Source organism: Magnolia sinica, chromosome 1 (assembly GCF_029962835.1).
Source record: "Magnolia sinica isolate HGM2019 chromosome 1, MsV1, whole genome shotgun sequence".
Classification (NCBI taxonomy): Eukaryota; Viridiplantae; Streptophyta; class Magnoliopsida; order Magnoliales; family Magnoliaceae; genus Magnolia; species Magnolia sinica.
The window spans coordinates 2020645-2039151 of NC_080573.1; the positions used below are offsets into that span (position 1 = coordinate 2020645).

At 41.3% G+C, this 18507-nt stretch overlaps 1 protein-coding gene across 3 annotated transcripts in view; it reads right to left on the reverse strand.

Annotated features, from left to right (window-relative positions):
• LOC131236254 (B3 domain-containing protein Os07g0563300-like) overlaps positions 1-18507 on the reverse strand; it is a 46068-nt gene that overhangs the window by 10179 nt on the left and 17382 nt on the right. For 2 of the 3 annotated variants that reach the window (XM_058233461.1, XM_058233407.1), the window contains exons 9-10: positions 17489-17538; positions 7780-7893 (exon numbers count right to left, since the gene is read on the reverse strand). In XM_058233461.1, coding sequence (XP_058089444.1) covers positions 7780-7893; positions 17489-17538 — 164 coding nt within the window. The remainder of the gene's footprint in view (positions 1-7779; positions 7894-17488; positions 17539-18507) is intronic. The other variant, XM_058233520.1, reaches the window with a different exon arrangement.

The window sequence follows — 18507 nt, forward strand, 5'->3', positions numbered from 1 at the left end:
GGGAATCATGACCAATATGAACCAGATACGCAACTCCTCAAGAGAGTTAGAGTAGACGCCCTTACGTTTGATGGCCACTTGGACCCTAAAGCCTTTTTAGATAGGCTGGCAGATATGAACCACTATTTTAAGTGGTATGACAAGTCGGATGCTCGTCGAGTTCGATTCGCCAAGATGAAGCTTGTGGGCTAAGCAAAGAGGTTTTGAACAACAGTAGAGTGAAAGAAAGAAAGAAAGAGCGAGAGAACTCCCAATAGTCCATTGGGGAAGAATGAAAGAAACACTAAAGGAAAAGTACCACCCTTTCTCTTATCACTTACGGCTGATTGAGGAATGGCAGTCTCTTCGACAGGGTTTCATGAGTGTTGTTGAATATATTGAGAAGTTCGAAGAGTACTTGACCCGTTGCGAGGTTGATGAGGACCCCGTACTCACCCTTGCTCGTTTTAAAACGGGCCTCCGTCCTGACATTAGGAGAGAATTGTTCGCCAAAGACATAGACACTATTGAATAGTTGTATCAAGTAGCATTAGACGTTGAGCAATACCTCAAAGCATCTGTAGGAAGGCGGTTTGACTTTCGAAATTCCAGTGCTAAGACCAACCCCTTTGAGGCTAAACCTAACACTGGGTACCAAAACAAACCTTCCAAAAGTTTTCAGCCCAGGCCCAAGGATGATAAGGGTAAAGAAATTGCTGGGTCTAGCTCGCGTGAGAGTGGGGCAACTAGGTGTTTTAAGTGTCAGAGGTTTGGTCACTTTGCCCACAGTGCGGCATGAGAGAGGGCACTAAGGTATTCCTTAATGATGGGCAAGTAGAATTAGTGCCCCTAGAGAGTGACAGTGAGGAAGAAGAATATGAGTCAGTAGAAACCCCTAGTGATGAGGACCAGGGAGCGCAAAAGTCTGCGACCCTCGCAGTTATGCGTTGCGCCTTTGCTCAAGCCAAGAATACTGATGATTGGCGCCGCAACAAGATCTTCTATACTTATGCAAAGTGTAAGGAAAAGAGCTGTAAAATGATTATGGATAGTGGTAGTTGTGCCAACGCGATATCGACTAACACTGTGAGCCGTTAAGGCCTAAAGCTGGAAGCCCATCCTCAACCCTATAGAATCTCCTGGGTAGATGAAACGTCCATTCCAGTCTCACACCATCGTCATGTTCCTATTCAATTTGGATCATATAAAGACACACTTTGGTGTGATGTTGTTCCCATGGATGTTGGCCATATCATTCTGGGTAGACCGTGGCTCTATGACAGGGATGTTACCATATTTGGTCGTTCGAATGTGTGTACATTCTGGTTCGAGGGCAAAAAGGTCAAGCTAAATCCACTGCCACCCAAGAACGCGACTGGAAAGGAATCCACCACACAGAGTAGTACGAGCTGCTCGAAATAATTGAAGAAGTCGAAGTCTTAAGTCCAAACCACTCCATATTCTAAATGCCAAGGACTTTAAGCAAGAAACGGAGGCGGACTCGATCGTATACGCTCTTGTGGCTAGGGAGAGTGTACCAAAGGCTAGTGTAATGTTACCGACTGAGGCCATTTAGGTAGTGTATGAGTTTCGTGATGTCTTTCCTGATGATCTACCGGATGAGCTTCCCCCTATGAGGGATATACATCATGCCATTGATTTAATCCTTGTGGCGACTTTACCAAACCTCGCACATCATAGAATGAACCCAAAGGAGCACGCTGAGTTGAAGAGATAGATTGACGAACTCCTAGAGAAGGGTTTCATTCGAGAAAGCATGAGCCCGTGTGTTGTGCCCGCCCTTCTTACACCTAAGAACGATGACACATGGAGGATGTGTTGATAGTAGGGCCATCAACAAAATCACAGTCAAGTATCGATTTCTCATACCGCGTCTTGATGACATGTTGGATATGATGGTCAATGCTACTATCTTCTCAAAAATTGACCTCAAAAGTGGTTATCACCACATCCATGTACGCCTTAGTGATGAATGGAAGACGGCCTTCAAGATGAAGGATGGGCTATACGAGTGGTTAGTTATGCCTTTTGGGTTAACGAACGCCCCAAGCACCTTCATGTGTGTGATGACTCAAGTGTTGAGGCCCTTCATGCGGAAATTCCTGATCGTATACGTCGATGATATCTTGATTTATAGCATGACTAAGGAACAACACCTCAACCATTTGAGGCAAGTTTGTAGGATCCTTAGAGCCGAGAAATTGTACGCCAACCTAAAGAAGTGTGCATTCTTGTCTAGTAGTGTTATCTTCTTAGGTTTTATTGTGTTAACTGAGAGCGTATCGATGGATCCCGAGAAGGTCAAGGCCATCATCAATTGGCCTGAAGCCCGTAATATTTATGAGGTGCGCAACTTTCACGGCCTAGCCACCTTCTATAGGCGGTTCATTCGAGGTTTCAGTTCCATTATGGCTTCCATCACGGATTGCATAAAAATAAAATAAAATAAAAAGGAAACTTTCAATGGACAAAGGCAGCCTCGAAGGCCTTCAAGGAGATGAAGGTTAAGATGACCGAAGCTCCAGTCACGCAACTTTCAAATTTTTCAAAAGCTTTTGAAGTCGCATGTGACGCGTCAGGAGTCGACATAGGAGGAGTACTTAGTCAAGAAGGGCACCCAGTCGCCTTTTTTAGTGAGAAACTGAATGAAGCGAAGCAAAAATATTCCACCTATAACAAAGAGTTCTATGTGGTAGTGTAATCATTGCGCCATTGGCATCATTACCTATTGCCGCAAGAATTCGTCTTATTCTCAGATCACGAGGCCTTGAGATATCTGAGCTCTCAGAAGAAATTAAACCCTAGGCACTCCAAGTGGGTTCAATTCCTTCAAGAGTATACTTTTGTGCTTAAGCACAAGGCCGGTGTAGAGAATAAGCCTACCGACGCGTTGAGTCGTCAAGTCGCGTTACTCAATTTCATGAGTGTCCAAGTCACGGACCTCAAGCGCATCAAAGAAGATTATTCTGAGTGTCCAGATTTTGGAATTGTGTACGCGTCGTTGTTAGAGAGTTCGTCAGGAGCTAGCAATGAGTAAAGTGTACATGAGAAGAGTTAGCTTGGTAGCTCGCTCGACTCAGATCGAAGCTGAGTTCGAACCGAGTCGAGTTGATTTTTGGAGCTCGAAACAAGTTCAAGCCGAGTTCGATCTTGCCCCAGCTTGACTCGACTCGAATACTACTTGAACTCGGCTCGACTCGGTATAGGGTATAGACACCCTTCAAAAAAAAAAAAACCTTACCCTACCCGTTTTCAAAAAACATCCCGCCTGGCGCCCACACGAACCCTAGACCCTAACCCTCTCTTCCTCCCTCTCTTAGTCCAGCGAAGCTGACCTTCCTCCCTCTCTCTCTACTCTCTCCATCATCCTCCCTTACCCGCACGGCCACACCGACGCATGGCCGTCCAATCTCCCTGCTCTATGGGAAAGAAAAATACCTCTATGGGAAAGAGTCAGGATTTTGTCTTTACATGGTCAGTGCAGGGTGTCGTAAAGTATCACGAAGAAATAGTTGAGTATTTCAACATCTAGGGTGTTTCAACAATTTTTCTAGTCCGGAAAAATCTTATGCATGGGACTTTCTATTCTTGCAAATTCTTACGACTGAGATGAAGCTACTCAATGGCACTCATAAATCCCATGTCCATTCACAAACCGAGGTCTCTCTCTCTATCCAATACTCTTTCATCTTCCTTTCATTTAGATTCCTCAAAGTGATTATAAAATGTTTTGGGGACAAATTACCTAATCTGCAACCCCAATATATGTCTAGGGCAATGTTGTTAAAATCGTGTGATTTGGAACCCCAAAATACGCTCGACCCGCAGCACCTTGCACGGCCGCACCGACTCGAAAACTCGGCTCGAACTCTGCTCGAACTCGGCCGAGCCGAGCACGAGCTGCTGTTCCGAGCTCGAAGGCCGAGCCGAGCCGAGCATAAGCCGAGACTCAAACAATCTGAGTCGAACACGAACTGGGAACTGGGCAAAGCCCGGCTCGGCTCGACTCGTGTACACCTCTAGCGGTGAGTACTTGATTTTAGACGGGTATTTGTTTAGGAGTAACCGCTTGTGCATACCACGCACCTCCCTCCGCGATTTCTTGTCTAGGAGTTATATTCAGGAGGGGTCGCAGGTCATTTCGGTCAAGACAAGACCATTGCCCTAGTGGAGGATAGGTTTCATTGGCCAAGCCTCAAGCGAGATGTGGCCAGAATTATAAGGCAGTGTCGTACTTATCAACTGGCAAAGCAAAATAAACACAATACTGGATTATACACACATTTGCCAATTCCATTCATCCCTTGGCAGGACATCAGTATGGATTTCGTGCTTGGACTCCCCAAGAATATTCGGAAACACGATTCCATATTTGTTGTCGTGGACTGTTTTTCTAAAATGGCCCACTTCATTCCTTGTTTTAAGACCTCAGACGCATCTCATGTTGCCAAGCTATTCTTTAGTGAGGTCGTTAAACTGCATGGGTTACTAAAAACCATAGTGTCTGACCGTGACGTGCGATTCATGAGTTACTTTTGGAAGACACTATGGCACATGATGAATACTAGGCTCCAATTTTCTTATGCCTACCACCCTCGAACCGATGGTCAGACTGAGTTGGTTAATAGGAGCCTAGGGAGTTTGCTCAGATGTTTAGTGGAGGAGCACATCAGGACATGGGACACCATACTACCTATAGCCGAGTTTGCGTTCAATAGTTCTGTCAATAGGTCCACAGGTTTAAGTCCTTTTGAAGTCGTTACTGGTTATAAGCCTAGGAAACGTATTGATCTTGTCCCTATATCACTATCCCATAGGCCATCAGAGTCTGCAGTCCTTTGCGCATCACATTCATTCATTACATCAAGAAATCAGGCGAAATATCACTACTAGTAATGAACATTACAAATTTTCTGCAAACCAACATAAACATTTCAAAGAATTCAATGTAGGGGACTCTGTGATGGTCCGTATTAGGCTCGAATGGTATCCTCAGGGGGTCGTTCGTAAATTACACATGCGTAGCGCTGGACCCTTCAAAATTATAAAACGAAACGGTCCCAATGCCTATGTGGTAGATCTTCCACTTTCCATGGGAATTAGTTCCACATTCAATGTGGAGGATCTAGTTGCTTTTCAGGAGACCACCGATACTTTATCCGACCCTTTGCTCACCCATCCTGATTTTCCGAATCTGTCCCTTGATCCATGGCCTCTTCACAGCCTCTACCTCCCATACCTAACCTCCCCACACCCAGAGAGGAAATAGAGGATATTCTGTACCATCAGATAGTATCAACGTCGAACGGCGGCTTTCAGAAGTACTTGGTTAAATGGAAGCCATGCCCAGCTTCAGACAGTACGTGGCTCACTGAGGAGGAGCTTCAGAGACTTAATCCTAACATCTTGGAGCGTTTCAAGAGTTTTGTTTCGCCAGTGGCGAAATCTTCGCAACCCATGAGAGTTGATGGGGACATCATGCGCACACGCACACCCCTCTTACGCACGTACGCAAAGAGGGACCCACCGTCGATCTAGATTAATGACGACGTCCAAGGAGGGCCTCTTAATTAGAAGATTGTGTTTTAGTTCATTGAAGTGGACCCGATAGTCATGTAAAGCCCATCATGGGTTCTCATGATCGTGACCCACTAGTCTAATTAATCTCGTATTTTAGGTTTTGCTTATTATTGTTATTAAGAGTGTCATGGATGGTTTAGATTACTTTGATTAGTTGTTATTTTTTATTACTTCATCTCCAAATAATAGGTTGCGCACATGGCACGAGTTTTGGGGTATAAGATTTTATTATAAATAGGCACCCCTTGTAATCTTTTGAATGGAAGGAAGATTAATAAAATTGTTGCGTTTTTCTGCTCCTCTAAATTTCTGAGTTGTGGAGATTCAATTGGGTACGAAACCCTCCCTTCCTCGAAGGGCTGACTACCGTGGTGCGAAGCCACGCCTATCCCGATTCGCCCCCACCTTCTTCCATCCATATTTCTCTTCTCATACAAGCATTCCATCTGCAAATCCATCAATAGTTGCAGCCGTTTTTCTCTCTACAGCAGATTTCCAGAATCTAGCCCTGTAGGAAGGCTGAAACTTCGGCGAAGCACCACACACAAACCGTGCATCAGATTGAGCTGAGATTTGGGGATTTTGGAGTCCATCCCTGTCCGACTAGGGCCAAGGTGGCCTTTTTCAGTATAGTGGGCCCCACACACATGCGGCCGCGATCATACGCACGTGCGTTTAGGCCATTGCTGTTGTCCACACGTGCGGTACTTCTCTGGTTCGTTTCTCTCCTCTTTCACTCCTCTTTCACCCAAAATCCCTAAACCCAACCCTAAATTACTCAAATCCCCAATTTTATGCCCTTTCTTCAACCTTAGGGTTCTCCAAATTGAAATTTATGAATCCCTTGGATTGGAGGAATTATTTCTGTGCATGTGTGGATGAATTTACCTTTCTTTGATTCTTATTTGGTATATAATTTTGATTGATCCAGCCCTAGCATGTGTAGGCCTGGACCCGCATATGATTGAGTGTTTGAACTTTTGTGTGAGATGTGGAATTTTGTGTAATTGTTTCCAAACTAGTGTGATCTAAAGCCTGGAATCTCACATGTCATATTTAATTTCCATGTCCTGCATCAAACAATTAATATATACTATTTGTATTTTAAAATATTTACACTAACCATTTTCGATGTCATGGATAAATAGTTCAGAAGAGCAAAGAGATTGAGAAGGTGTTGCTCAGTGCTCGTAGAATCAAAGTTGGGTGGATGAAGTGGAGATGAGGCTCTAGAGTTTTATGTGATCACCACATACCAATCAAATTGAAGGGAATATTTTATAGATTAGCTATAAAACCACCCATGCTTTGTGGGAAAGGATGTTGGGCAATCAAGGAACAACGTGTTCCTCGGATGTGTAGCTGAAACGAGGATGTTGAGAGAGACGAGTGGCAAGACAAGGAAGGACAAATGTAGAAATAAACACATTCAAGGGAAATGTGATGAGGGAAAGTAGATTTAGATGGATTGTCCAAGTGCAATGGAGAACACGAACGGCACCCGTACAAGGATTCAGTTGGTTCAAGTTGAAGGGCCAAAAGGACTGGTTAGTGAGAAAAGATTTGATAACCTGTATTTTTAACCGAGGATGTGGTCCTTGATAGAGTGGAATGGCGGAACAAGATTCGTGTAGTCAACCTCAATTAGTTGTTGAAGAAAAATGACGGTGTCTTTTAATAACTTTTAAAAGCTACCATTCTGACATCCCATGTCCATGTCTAACACATTGTTGGCATCCTAGTTCCATCACTAAATACTAATTATATGATGGAAATGCATTTGAACAAACTCCTCCTGTTAATTACACCCATTTTACATTTAGATGTGAATAGTATGAAAATTCTACTTTAGGATGTCCAAAAGGAGAAAGGATGGTTGTATTTAGCAGTCAGAATAAGTGAAATAGCGGCTTTTTAGAGAAATTAAGAAAAAGAAACATCAAAGAGAAAAGGAAAAGAAAAGGATCATACAATCAAGAAAATGATAAATAACATTTTTTTCTCAACCAGCGTGAAGTGTCCACCACGTTCGAAGGCCACATTTTTTTTTCTTTTGGAAAGGGGAAAAAAAAATTTGACTTCCATTGTTATGTACATACAAAGACAGGAAAGGAGACTAAGAAAAGAGGAACATTGTTTCTCATGGTTCTATCATCTCTGACTAATGGCACTGATACCATAGATGGGATAACATTTTACCTTTTAGGATCCATTAAGTTACCAGAACATGTCCATCTTGCAGGCAGAAGTGCATCCAACGGCAGTTTGCGCCATTTTGAACAATCCTCACACTGAGCCCATTGATTAGTTTCACTGGTAAAGATAAAACACAACATCAGCATTCACTTCACATGAACTATCGTGCAAATGAAACATGAGAGGAATTATCCAACCCTCAACTTAAGGACATGCATAGTTCTGGGCTCCAAGTGGGCTCGATCTGATAGTTCCAACCATGGATGAACCATGTGAAGAAAAACCTCCAAGATAGGAAGATCCTGACCATCCAATTGGCCTGTTTTTCATTGAATGTGGATCATTAGTGTTTTTTTCTTTAACCATCTGTTTGCAAACAACCAAATGAAGAATAAATCATCCTCAAAGGGAGAGGTTTGAAGCATGGTCCATCCCTGCTGGGCCCCATCAGATCAAATGCGAGACCACTCGTGAGGACCAATGACACGATGTATATAACCTTGGGCTGAGAATCATAAAATTCCCCTCAATATGGTATGTAATGTATCTACAATAAATAGCAGGAGTATTGAAACTGAAAGACGGCATTTAGTAAATACAAGGGCATGATGGTTAAATGCAGATCTTACACTGTTTCAAAACTATTTCTGGTTTCCATATCAATTTGAGAAAGGTGTGATGGTTGTTGTGGGCGCCCCAAGGGATCTTGTTTATTGGCTCACAGCACATTGGAGTGGAAGGCCAATATCACTCTACATTACATGGGTTGCCACTTGGTGCAAACCCAACACTTGGGACCCAATGATAGAAAGGCCTACTTGGGCCCTAGTGATAGAAAGGTACAAGAAAAGATCAGTAGCTTGGAATTACTCGCATTAAACAGACCCTCCTCCCTCCGGCGCTCCCTCTGTTTAGAATTCCACTTTTGGTTGTAGAGGAGCTTGAAAAGATCGAGCACAAGTTTTCTGTGGGAAGGAAGACAGTAGTTTCAACTTTCATCTCATGAGGGGGCAATATCATGGTGTGTCGTAAAGGCCGTTACGTAAAGGTAACAGTGGCAGCCGTTACGTAAAGGTAACAGTGGCAGCCGTTACGTAAAAGTAACAGTGGCAACCGTTATACGTTACGGGGTCGTAACGGCCGTAACAACCGTAATGGAAAAAATGACCCGTAATTGCCGTTAACGGCACGTTACGTTCCCCTATAAAGGTCATAATAGCCCCATAATGGTCTATTTTTTTATTTTTTTATTTTTTTTTGAAGACACAGGGTATCCCCACCTCTTTTTGAAGTGAGACTAATCCCTGCGGATACACACAATCACCTACAACCACGTGTATCGGGTAAAGCCAAGGAGGGGAATAAAACCCTCACCTATAGGGAGCAAACCTATGGTGAAGACCATATGCCCAAACCTCGTTGGGTAGCCCCAAAATGGTCTATTACGGGACAGATACAAGTTTTTTATACTTTTTAATCAACGTTATGGGCATATACAAGTTTTTTGGAGGGGTTTTCAATAAATAAATAAGAGAAACCGCAATGGCCGTTACGGGGCCGTAACAGCCGTTATGCCCTGTATCGTAAAGGTAATAGTGGTGGCAGTTACGGCCTCTGTTACTATTACGGAACACCTTGGGCAATATACAAAAAGCCAAACAAGAAGATCGAATCAATATCAAAAGAATAAGAGAGAAGAATCGGTCTCTTCTTGGCAAGTGGAAATGGCTTTTCAGTATTGACCAAGGGGCTTTTGTGAGATGTTATTGCTAGTAAATGCGGCAAGAATTGACCTCTTTTTAGTTGAATGTGGACCATTGGTGCATTTTTTTTTCCTACCATTTGTTTCCAAACAACCCATTGGAAGGATGGATTATCCCAATAGGGAGAATTCTAGAGCATTGTCCATCACCGGTGGACAATGATCTGCTTGCAAACTGCATATTGAAAGGATAGACTATCCCAGCAGAGCGAGTTTTGGAGCACTGTCCATCACCAGTGGGTCCATCAAACCAATGAACTGGATTACTGAACCATAGAGTATGATCAATCCCTGATGGGGCCCATAAGATCAATGGATTAGATTACCAAAACGCGGGCAAATCTGATGTAGAGTGGGCTATAGAAATATTCTTGGCACAGCTGGACCGAAAGAAGCCCGAACAAAAACAAATAGTCCATTAGATCTAGGCCCGGTCCTATGTAGGGCATGACGTAATTGGGTGTCAGGTGCATCCAGTTCGAAGAAATTCAATCCAGAGAGGCAGAAATTGCCATTGGAAGTGTGAACCGTAAATCGACCATAACTTTTGATCGATATCCAGGTATCGTTACGGGATGCACGACCTATCAATCTTTACTGTAATGGGCCATCTGGGATCAACCAACCCACCGAGTGGGTTGTGTCTGTCCATTTCGCGATAAAACGCACGGTTCCTATTCAAAATCAGAATTTTAGGAAAATTTTACTATTTTTAGTCATTCTGATTTTTCTCGTATTTTCTTATTTTTCTACAGTTTTAGAATTTTGTCTTTTTAGAGATTAATTGTAACCATACAGGGAATCCTCTAGTAAGATTAATTTAGGACTTTTTATTTTTGGAAAAACTTACTATTTTGGGTAAGTTTTATTCTAGTTCAATTAGGACTTCTATTAAGGTTAGAATTTTACTATATTTGGTATTTACGAATTAGTGTTTTTTTTTTCCTTCATTGCTAGTGTAATTGAGAAATCATACACAATTAGAAATTATTGATTAATAAAATTTCAAATTTCCCTTTTATCTCGTGGATTCAAGAATAAGCTTGTGGGATCATATAATCCTCTCAACATGGTACATTACCAAAATTATTACTATAAGTATTGTACCTTGAAGACTGCAGTGTATAAATACAAAGGTACATTGGTTACCATGTAAATTTTGCAATGTTTAGAAGCTATTTTCAATCTCCATGTCAATTTCAAAAAAGTGCAATAGCCAGTGTGAGTGCTACAAGGAATTTTTTTCATTTCCCCCCCTTGTTTTGAATGGAAACAATAAATATATTAAAGAGAGAAGAAAAGAGAAAGATACAAAAGGCAAGAAGGTCTGATGAGAAATAAGTTCCAAAATTGCCAAATAATAAGAAAATACCTTACTGGCACATGGAACATTAAAAAAATAATTTTTTTTAAAAAAAAAAAAACAACAATGATCGGATCAAACTATCTTGCACCCAAGCTAAAAACTTCCAAATCCCTAAAAATATTGGTGCACATTAAACTAGTTTGGAAGGCGGAGATCCTCCCTATATGTTACCTTGGGCTGCCACTTGGTGCAAGCCCAAGGACGGTGTCTACTTAAGATCCAACGATTAAATGGGTCAAGAAAAGATTAGCTAGGAAAGATCTTATTTGTACTTGGGTGGACAAACCGTCTTGTTAAACCAGCACTTATTATTCTGCCAACTCACTATTTGTTTCTTTAGAATTCCATCTTTGGTTGTACAGAGGCTTGAAAAGATCCAATGATTGTTCCGCTTGAAGGAAGAGGAAGAAGTTTTAAATTTCAACTCATGAGGTGGGACAAGATACAAAAAGCTAAAGAGGAAGGTCAAATCAGCATTGAAAGAATCAAAGGGAAGAATTGGGCTCTTCTACCAAGTCATGGTGGCTTTTCGGTATCGAGCAAGGGAGTTTGGTGAGGATGTTATCGTGACAAATATGGAAAGGAGAAGGTCGGTCTTTTTCTTACCACCTTTTTTTTTTTTCTTACCACCTATTTACCCACAAAAAATTAAAAAGGTAGATTGTTCCAGCAAGTTGTACCAAAGATCCATCCCTGTTGGGGCCCATAAGATCAATTATCTGGATTACTGAAACATGGAAAGTTCCCTTGTGGCTTGTGTGAGGTGGGTGGCTCATGTGAGGCGGTACCCATGTGAAGTGGGGCCCACGAGAAAGGTTCGGCCGAGGTCCTAACCCATGGGATGTGGGGCCTGCGCTATGAGATAAAGGGATTAATTCGTCGTGCTCTATCAATTCAAGCTATTAGAGCAAGTGGTTAATTGTCCTGCATCACTTCGTTATTTTCTTCACAATGAGGTGGCTAGATCCAAGTCTAACATTGTTCTATCGCAATGGAAATATGCTCTCCACCTCTTGTTTGAAACTAAAATGCTTGGATGTCGTCCAGTTGGCACTCCTATGGATGTTGCTCAGAAATTTGGTATTGATAATGGTGACCCCTTATCAAATTCAGGCATGTAAGATTAGTAAGCCAATTTATGCAAACTCCTCGTACGGCACATTTCACTATCATATATCAGATCCTTCGTTACATCAAAATGGCTCCTGGTAAAGGCTTATGATTTCAGCAACATGATGATCTTCACATCTCTGGTTACTCTAACGTTGATTATGCGAGTAGCCTTCATGATCGGGGGTCTACATCTAGCTATTGTACATTTGTTGGTTGCAATCTAGTCAACTGGAAGAGTAAAAGCAGTCAATAGCTACGCGGTCCATTGCAGATGCTAAACATAGAGCAATGATGCAAGCAACGTGTGAACTTATGTGGCTCCAGACGTTGTTACGTGAGCTTGGCTACTCGTCTCCCAATTGTATTCCTCTACACTGTGACAATCAAGTCGTTATTTATATAGCTAGCAATCCTGTGTTTCATGAGCGCACAAAACTTATTGAGATTTGTCACTTCATTCATGAAAAGGTAGCCGCTAAGGAAATTTTCACATCATTTATTCATTCGGGCGAGCAACTAGCTGATATGTTTACTAAATCACTTGGTCGGGATATCTTACGTCATCTTATAGACAAGTTGAGCGTGATTGACATCTATGCTCCAACTTGAGGCGGAGTATAGACATAGTATTTGTATACCACCCTTTCTCCTTTTTTGTGTGTATATTTTGTATACTCTGCTGGTGTACCATATCTTTTATATATATTTAAGTTAAGAGGGGTGTCGCATAAGATAGAATACACAAAAACCCAAACCTCTTTTCTCTCTCCACTCTACCCTTTCTCTTCTACCTTTTCTACAGATTTCTCCTTCAATCTACTTCTACTCTAACTGCCTCTTTAAAGCAATTTGTGCTAGACATCCTTCTCGCCCTAGTTGCACTAGAGTTTAGGAGTCGCCACACCCCCAAGGTCAAAGCTTCTGTTGGACTTGGATGTCTACAACAAATGAAATCCTTAAGCTCAGGATATTTGTATTTCAGATTGGGCCCATTCATCAAAAGGGATTTTCTCTCTAAGATTTAAGTACCTCTTTAAGGTTGTTTGCCCTAGACATCCTTCTAGTCCTAGTCACACTAGATTTTAGAAGTAACACACATCCCTAGAGCAAAAGCTTGCTGTTGGACATCCACTACCAAAATGAAAAATAAAAAATCCTCAAGTTCCAGGACCTCAAAAAGGGAATCCATCCTTTATGGATGTCTACTAGCTGTCAAAATGAAGAGAGAGTTTACTATCTTTTTCTGCATTATTAGACGGCACTGATATCATGTACTTCTTTTACACCCTCTTTGAGGTTTGTGAGTCAATCAAGGTCGGTAGACAATGTTTTCAAGGGGAGATTCTCTGATATCGAGTTCATATTGGGGTGAGGACCTGGCACTTTTAAAACCAAAGGAAATATTATGTGGAGTATACATCACCATGTCATTCTCCGGAGCATTTGTAAAGAACATGACAAAAGAATCTCAAAGAAAGAGATCACCATGTCATTCTCTGGAGCATTTGGAAAGCACGTCACAAAGAATCTCTAAGAAACACTTTCGTAAATCAATAGCCTTAATAGCCTCAAGGAGAATGTAAATTTATCCTCATAGATTGGGCCTACGTGATGAAAGTATCTTAAGGGTGTTTCTGATATCAAGTTGGACAGAAGCTGGAGAGAAGTGTTGAACGATTATAGGAGACAGCTTAAAATGATTAATAGTTGGATCCACTTCCAACAGGATGGTGAAAGCTAAATGCTGACAATAGTTCGTTGGGAATCAAGCATGCTTTCTTGACCCCTTCAAGAGTTGTTGATTCCAATCGAGGTAAGTTAGAGAGATAAAAGCGGGTTGCACAATAGTTTTCAAACTAGGACTCAACTCTAGAGTTCGGACTTGGCGAGCCATCTGCATGGTCGTCGAAATCCTACGATTTGTGATTTTGATTTATGATTTGAGTCAAATCTTTAGACAACAGTTTGAATCCCACCTTGAATACCTTTTTAAATGAATCCTAAGATTCTACGACTAGAGTCCTACAATTTATGATTCAAATCCCAATTTACCATTCAAATTATAATATTCATGATGTAGGGCAATTAATCACTTGCTTTAAAAGCTCGAACTGATAGAGCATGGTGAATCAATCCCTTTATCTCATAGCCTAGGCCCCACATCCCATGGGTTAGGACCTCGCCTGAACCCCCCTCGTGGGCCCCACTTCACATGGGTTCCGCTTCACACGAGCCACCCGCCTCACACAGGCCGCCCACCCTGAGTGTGCCCCTGCATCCCACAAGCCACCCCACTCGAGCCCAGTGTTAAAATGCCTCTGATTCCCTTCTCTTCTAAACGTAACTCGGATTTCATTTTATGTTTTTTAATTGGTGGGGACTTCAAAATCCTTTCAAAAAAGGGTCAATCATTTTATTTCATTCTTTATAAGAGAGATGACATGTGGGGATTTTGATATTCAAAAACCCAAAACCAAGAAATCAAAATATATTTTTCTTTTGTTAATAGAATCAAATGCAAATTTTTCCTATGTAATTCTATTCTCCAGCGCACACATCCTTCCTTTGGTCATATGGAGCCCCTCCCAAATTCTCGGTGTTGGCCTAGTTGGTGGGGTTGAACAAAGTCCTCAAGATTGACAACCTTCATAAGAGGAGAATGGCAATTACCAAGGCATTCCAAAATGGTAACATAACGGCTGTTATGTAATGATAACGGTAGTAATTATTACACATTATGGAGTAATAACAGCCATTATAGTAAAAAAAAATTTAAAAAATAAATAAATAAATAAATAAATAAATAAAAAGACCCATAACGATCCTTTATAGGACCATTTTTTTACAAAAAAAAAAAAATAATAATAATAATAATATACAAAAAAATAATAATAATAATAATAATATAAAAAAAAAAAATTTGACCACCTATTTATCAATTGCACCTTCACGAGGGAGGTGTGGGAAAGATTCCTAGGTATCTTTGAGATAACATGGATGGATGCCAAGAGTCAATTGTGGATTGGAGGGGGGGTGGGGTGGGGGGGATTACGTTCTACCCTGCCTGGACGCATTAAATGCTTAATGTGTCTAGGCAGGGCCTCCGTGGGACCCACCATGATCCATCCTAGGTTATGAGTATAAAAATTAGGCAGGTTCAATGCTCAAGTGGACCGCACCATAGGAAGCGGCGATGATGATGTAACTTGTCATTGAAACCTTCCTAGGGGCCACCATGATGTTTATTTGCCATCCAACCTGTTCATAAAGGTCATAGACCAGGATGAAAGGAAAACACAAATATCATATTGATCCAAAACTTACACCGCTCACAAGAAGTTTTTAATGGTGGGAGTTGAATCCCCACTATTTAGTCCACTTGAGCCTTGGATCTACCTCATTTTGGGGTTTGTATCCTAAAATGTTATGGAAAATGGATAGACGGTGTAGATAAAACCCATACATCACGGTGGGCCCCATAGAGCTGGACGGATTATTGTCTCGGCGAGGGCAAGATGCAATCCGCTTCGGGGATGCTTTGAATGTCTTTTATCGGGCTAAGGCGAATATAATGGTATGGGCTTCAATTTCAATCACTCTTGGCAATTGTGATATCTCTTGTATTTTGTGCGCTTTGTTGTAAATCTTTTGGCTAGTTGAGCCCCTTTTAATAAAATTATAAACTCTTCTTTTTTTTTCAAATCACTTCCTCCGAAGTTATTCATAAATTTTTTGCTAAAATATCATGTGAAATATTGGAGTTGCAAACAGTTTGCTTCCTGAAATAAGAAATCTATAAAGCATTTTGAACTGCAACGAGCATAGAAAAATCCTTGATAATAAGCAGAGGTGGGCATCAAGTTGAGTCAGACCAGATTGGGTCCAACTCGATTCGATCCGAAATTTTCAATGCACGAACCGAACTCAATTCGATCCAGGATCGAGTCCGGGTCCTCTGATTCAATCCGATCCATTGCACTGCTGGCTTGACCCGAACCAAGTCCGTCTCGGTCAGAAAAAACGATTCGGATCGGGTTGTGTATAGTTCAGATCGATCTTCTGAAAATTTAAAAAATAAAAAATAAAAAATATGATTTTTACCATTAAAAAATTCGTAGGGTCCACCGTAACATTTATTTTCCATCCAATCTGCTAATAAGGTCACAACTACATGGATGAAGAGGAAAGACAAATTTCATATTGATCCGAAACTTCTGTGACCCCAAAAAGAGTTTCAATGGTAGACGTTCAACCCCCATTGCATCCACTTGATCTTTATATCTGTCTTATTTTTCGGCTCAAGCCTTGAGACAAGCCAGCCAAATGGATGGACGGTTTGGATATAACACATACCTCATGATGGGACCCACAAAACTTGCTGATGTTAATACATCAAAACCTGGTGCGTGGTACACCTGCCAATCCGCCTCTTTATCATCTAGGTCAAGAAATCGGATTGCTGCAATACGCTCTTGTCATACTGAGTAAACTCAGTTGGGACCACCTTGAATGTATGTAGTCTATCCACTCCGTCCATTCTTTTTTCCATCTAATTTAAGGGGTTAAGCCCAAACTTGAAGCATATACAAAGATCAAGTGGATCATACCACAGGAAACAGCGAGGATAATGATTTCCACCGTTGAAACCTTGATAGGCCCCACAGTGATGTTTATTTGTCATCTAAACTGTTCATTAGATCATACATACATGGATGAAGGGAAAAATAATAATAATAATAAGCTTGATCCAAAACTTCTGTGGCCCCTAAGAATTTTTCAACAGTAGACGTTTAATTCAACTGTTTCCTGTAGTGTGGTCCATTTGAACATTGGATATTCCTCATTTTTGAGATCAACACCTAAATTTATCTATTAAAATGGATTGACGGAGCAGATAAAATAAATATATCATGGTGGGCCTCACAGAGTTTACCTAATACGGTAACCATAGTGAGTTACTCACTACCCAGTCCGCTTCTCCTTACGTCAGACGGTCAGAGCTCGGTGCTCGATGCGCACCTAGAGCCATGTGCTGAGAGGACGGGTTGGCTACTCCCCTACCACCAGCCAATGGCTCGTAGTCGGTGTTCTATGGACCCCACCATGATGTATTTATTTCATCTATGTCATCCATCTATTTTTTTAGATCATTTTATGGTATTAAACCAAAAATGAGGCATATATACTTATTAATAGACCCCATCCGGATCAGATCGGTCCAGATTGACATTGATCCAAACTCAATCCAATGAACGGACGGATCTTATTGGGCCAACTCGATCCGGCCCGATCCTGGCCTTTAGTTCGGATCCGTCGGATCGGGTCAGATCGGTCCCGATTCTGCCCGGCTCTAATAATAAGTATGCACTTGTACAACACTCAGCTTGGATTTATGAATTTGTATATCAACATAGAACTAGAGAGAACCAAGAAATTTTCACCAACAAGCTGAGAAGTAGGTAAGAGATTACCCTGCAGGATTGGTTGTGAAAATGGTAGGTTTTCCCAATACCGGTGCCTCCTGTAAAAGATAGTTATATCAGTCATACACAAGATGGCCATTCATATTGGCAACAAAGTACTACCCGTGGGACGTAGATTGGCCTCTGCCATGCACCATTGAAAAAGCATTGCATGCACCTGTCAAATGGAGGAGCCATAGTGAAACGAGCAAAACTGTCATTTCACGCAGAGAAAATTTGCTTTTTGACTGCGGGAGCCACATCCGACAAGCGCACGCAATGAGTTATCATTGGGCCATGTCAAGGGTTACAGGGGATTCCTATAAGCTTGGTTACAGGCAATCTGCGTCCTTGTCCATGTAGGTGAAGGAATAATGATTCTCTACATTGACAAAGCATACATTGACAAAGCACATCAATATTGACAACCTACCAAAAATCAAATAAGAAAATGATTTGTGCATGAAACCCTGCAGAGGATTATAGGTGAAACCAGGATAAGTTTAAGCAACAAGTTGTTAATGTTAGAATCCATTATTTCTTTACGGGGCCGATAAATGCAATTCTACAGTAGAAAAGAGTGACATTAGGGAAACCATCTTGAAATGAGCATCAGCACCCCAAGGATCTTCTCTATGATTATAGATCATCCTCATCATGACATAAAAATAAAAAATAATAATAATAATTAAATAAATAAAAAAACTCCAAAACCAAGATGACTGTATGATAACTGGTACAGAATGAAAAAATAATAATAATAATAAATAAGGTAGCATCTCAAGCCCATTTCCAGGTTATTGTTGCAAGATTTGATGACCCATCCTCAGTATGTAACAATTCCCAGAGGACGCAGCAATAACAGAGCAGCAGTCATAAGCAAGGCAAACCAACAATTCATATATTGTTTCAAACCTACTTGATCTTTTAATTGCATCAATAATCCATATCAAACAGAAATTCGCCAGATGAAAAGCTAAACTTTGTGCTGATATTTTAGAAGGACTTCTATTGGATCTTGGAAAAGG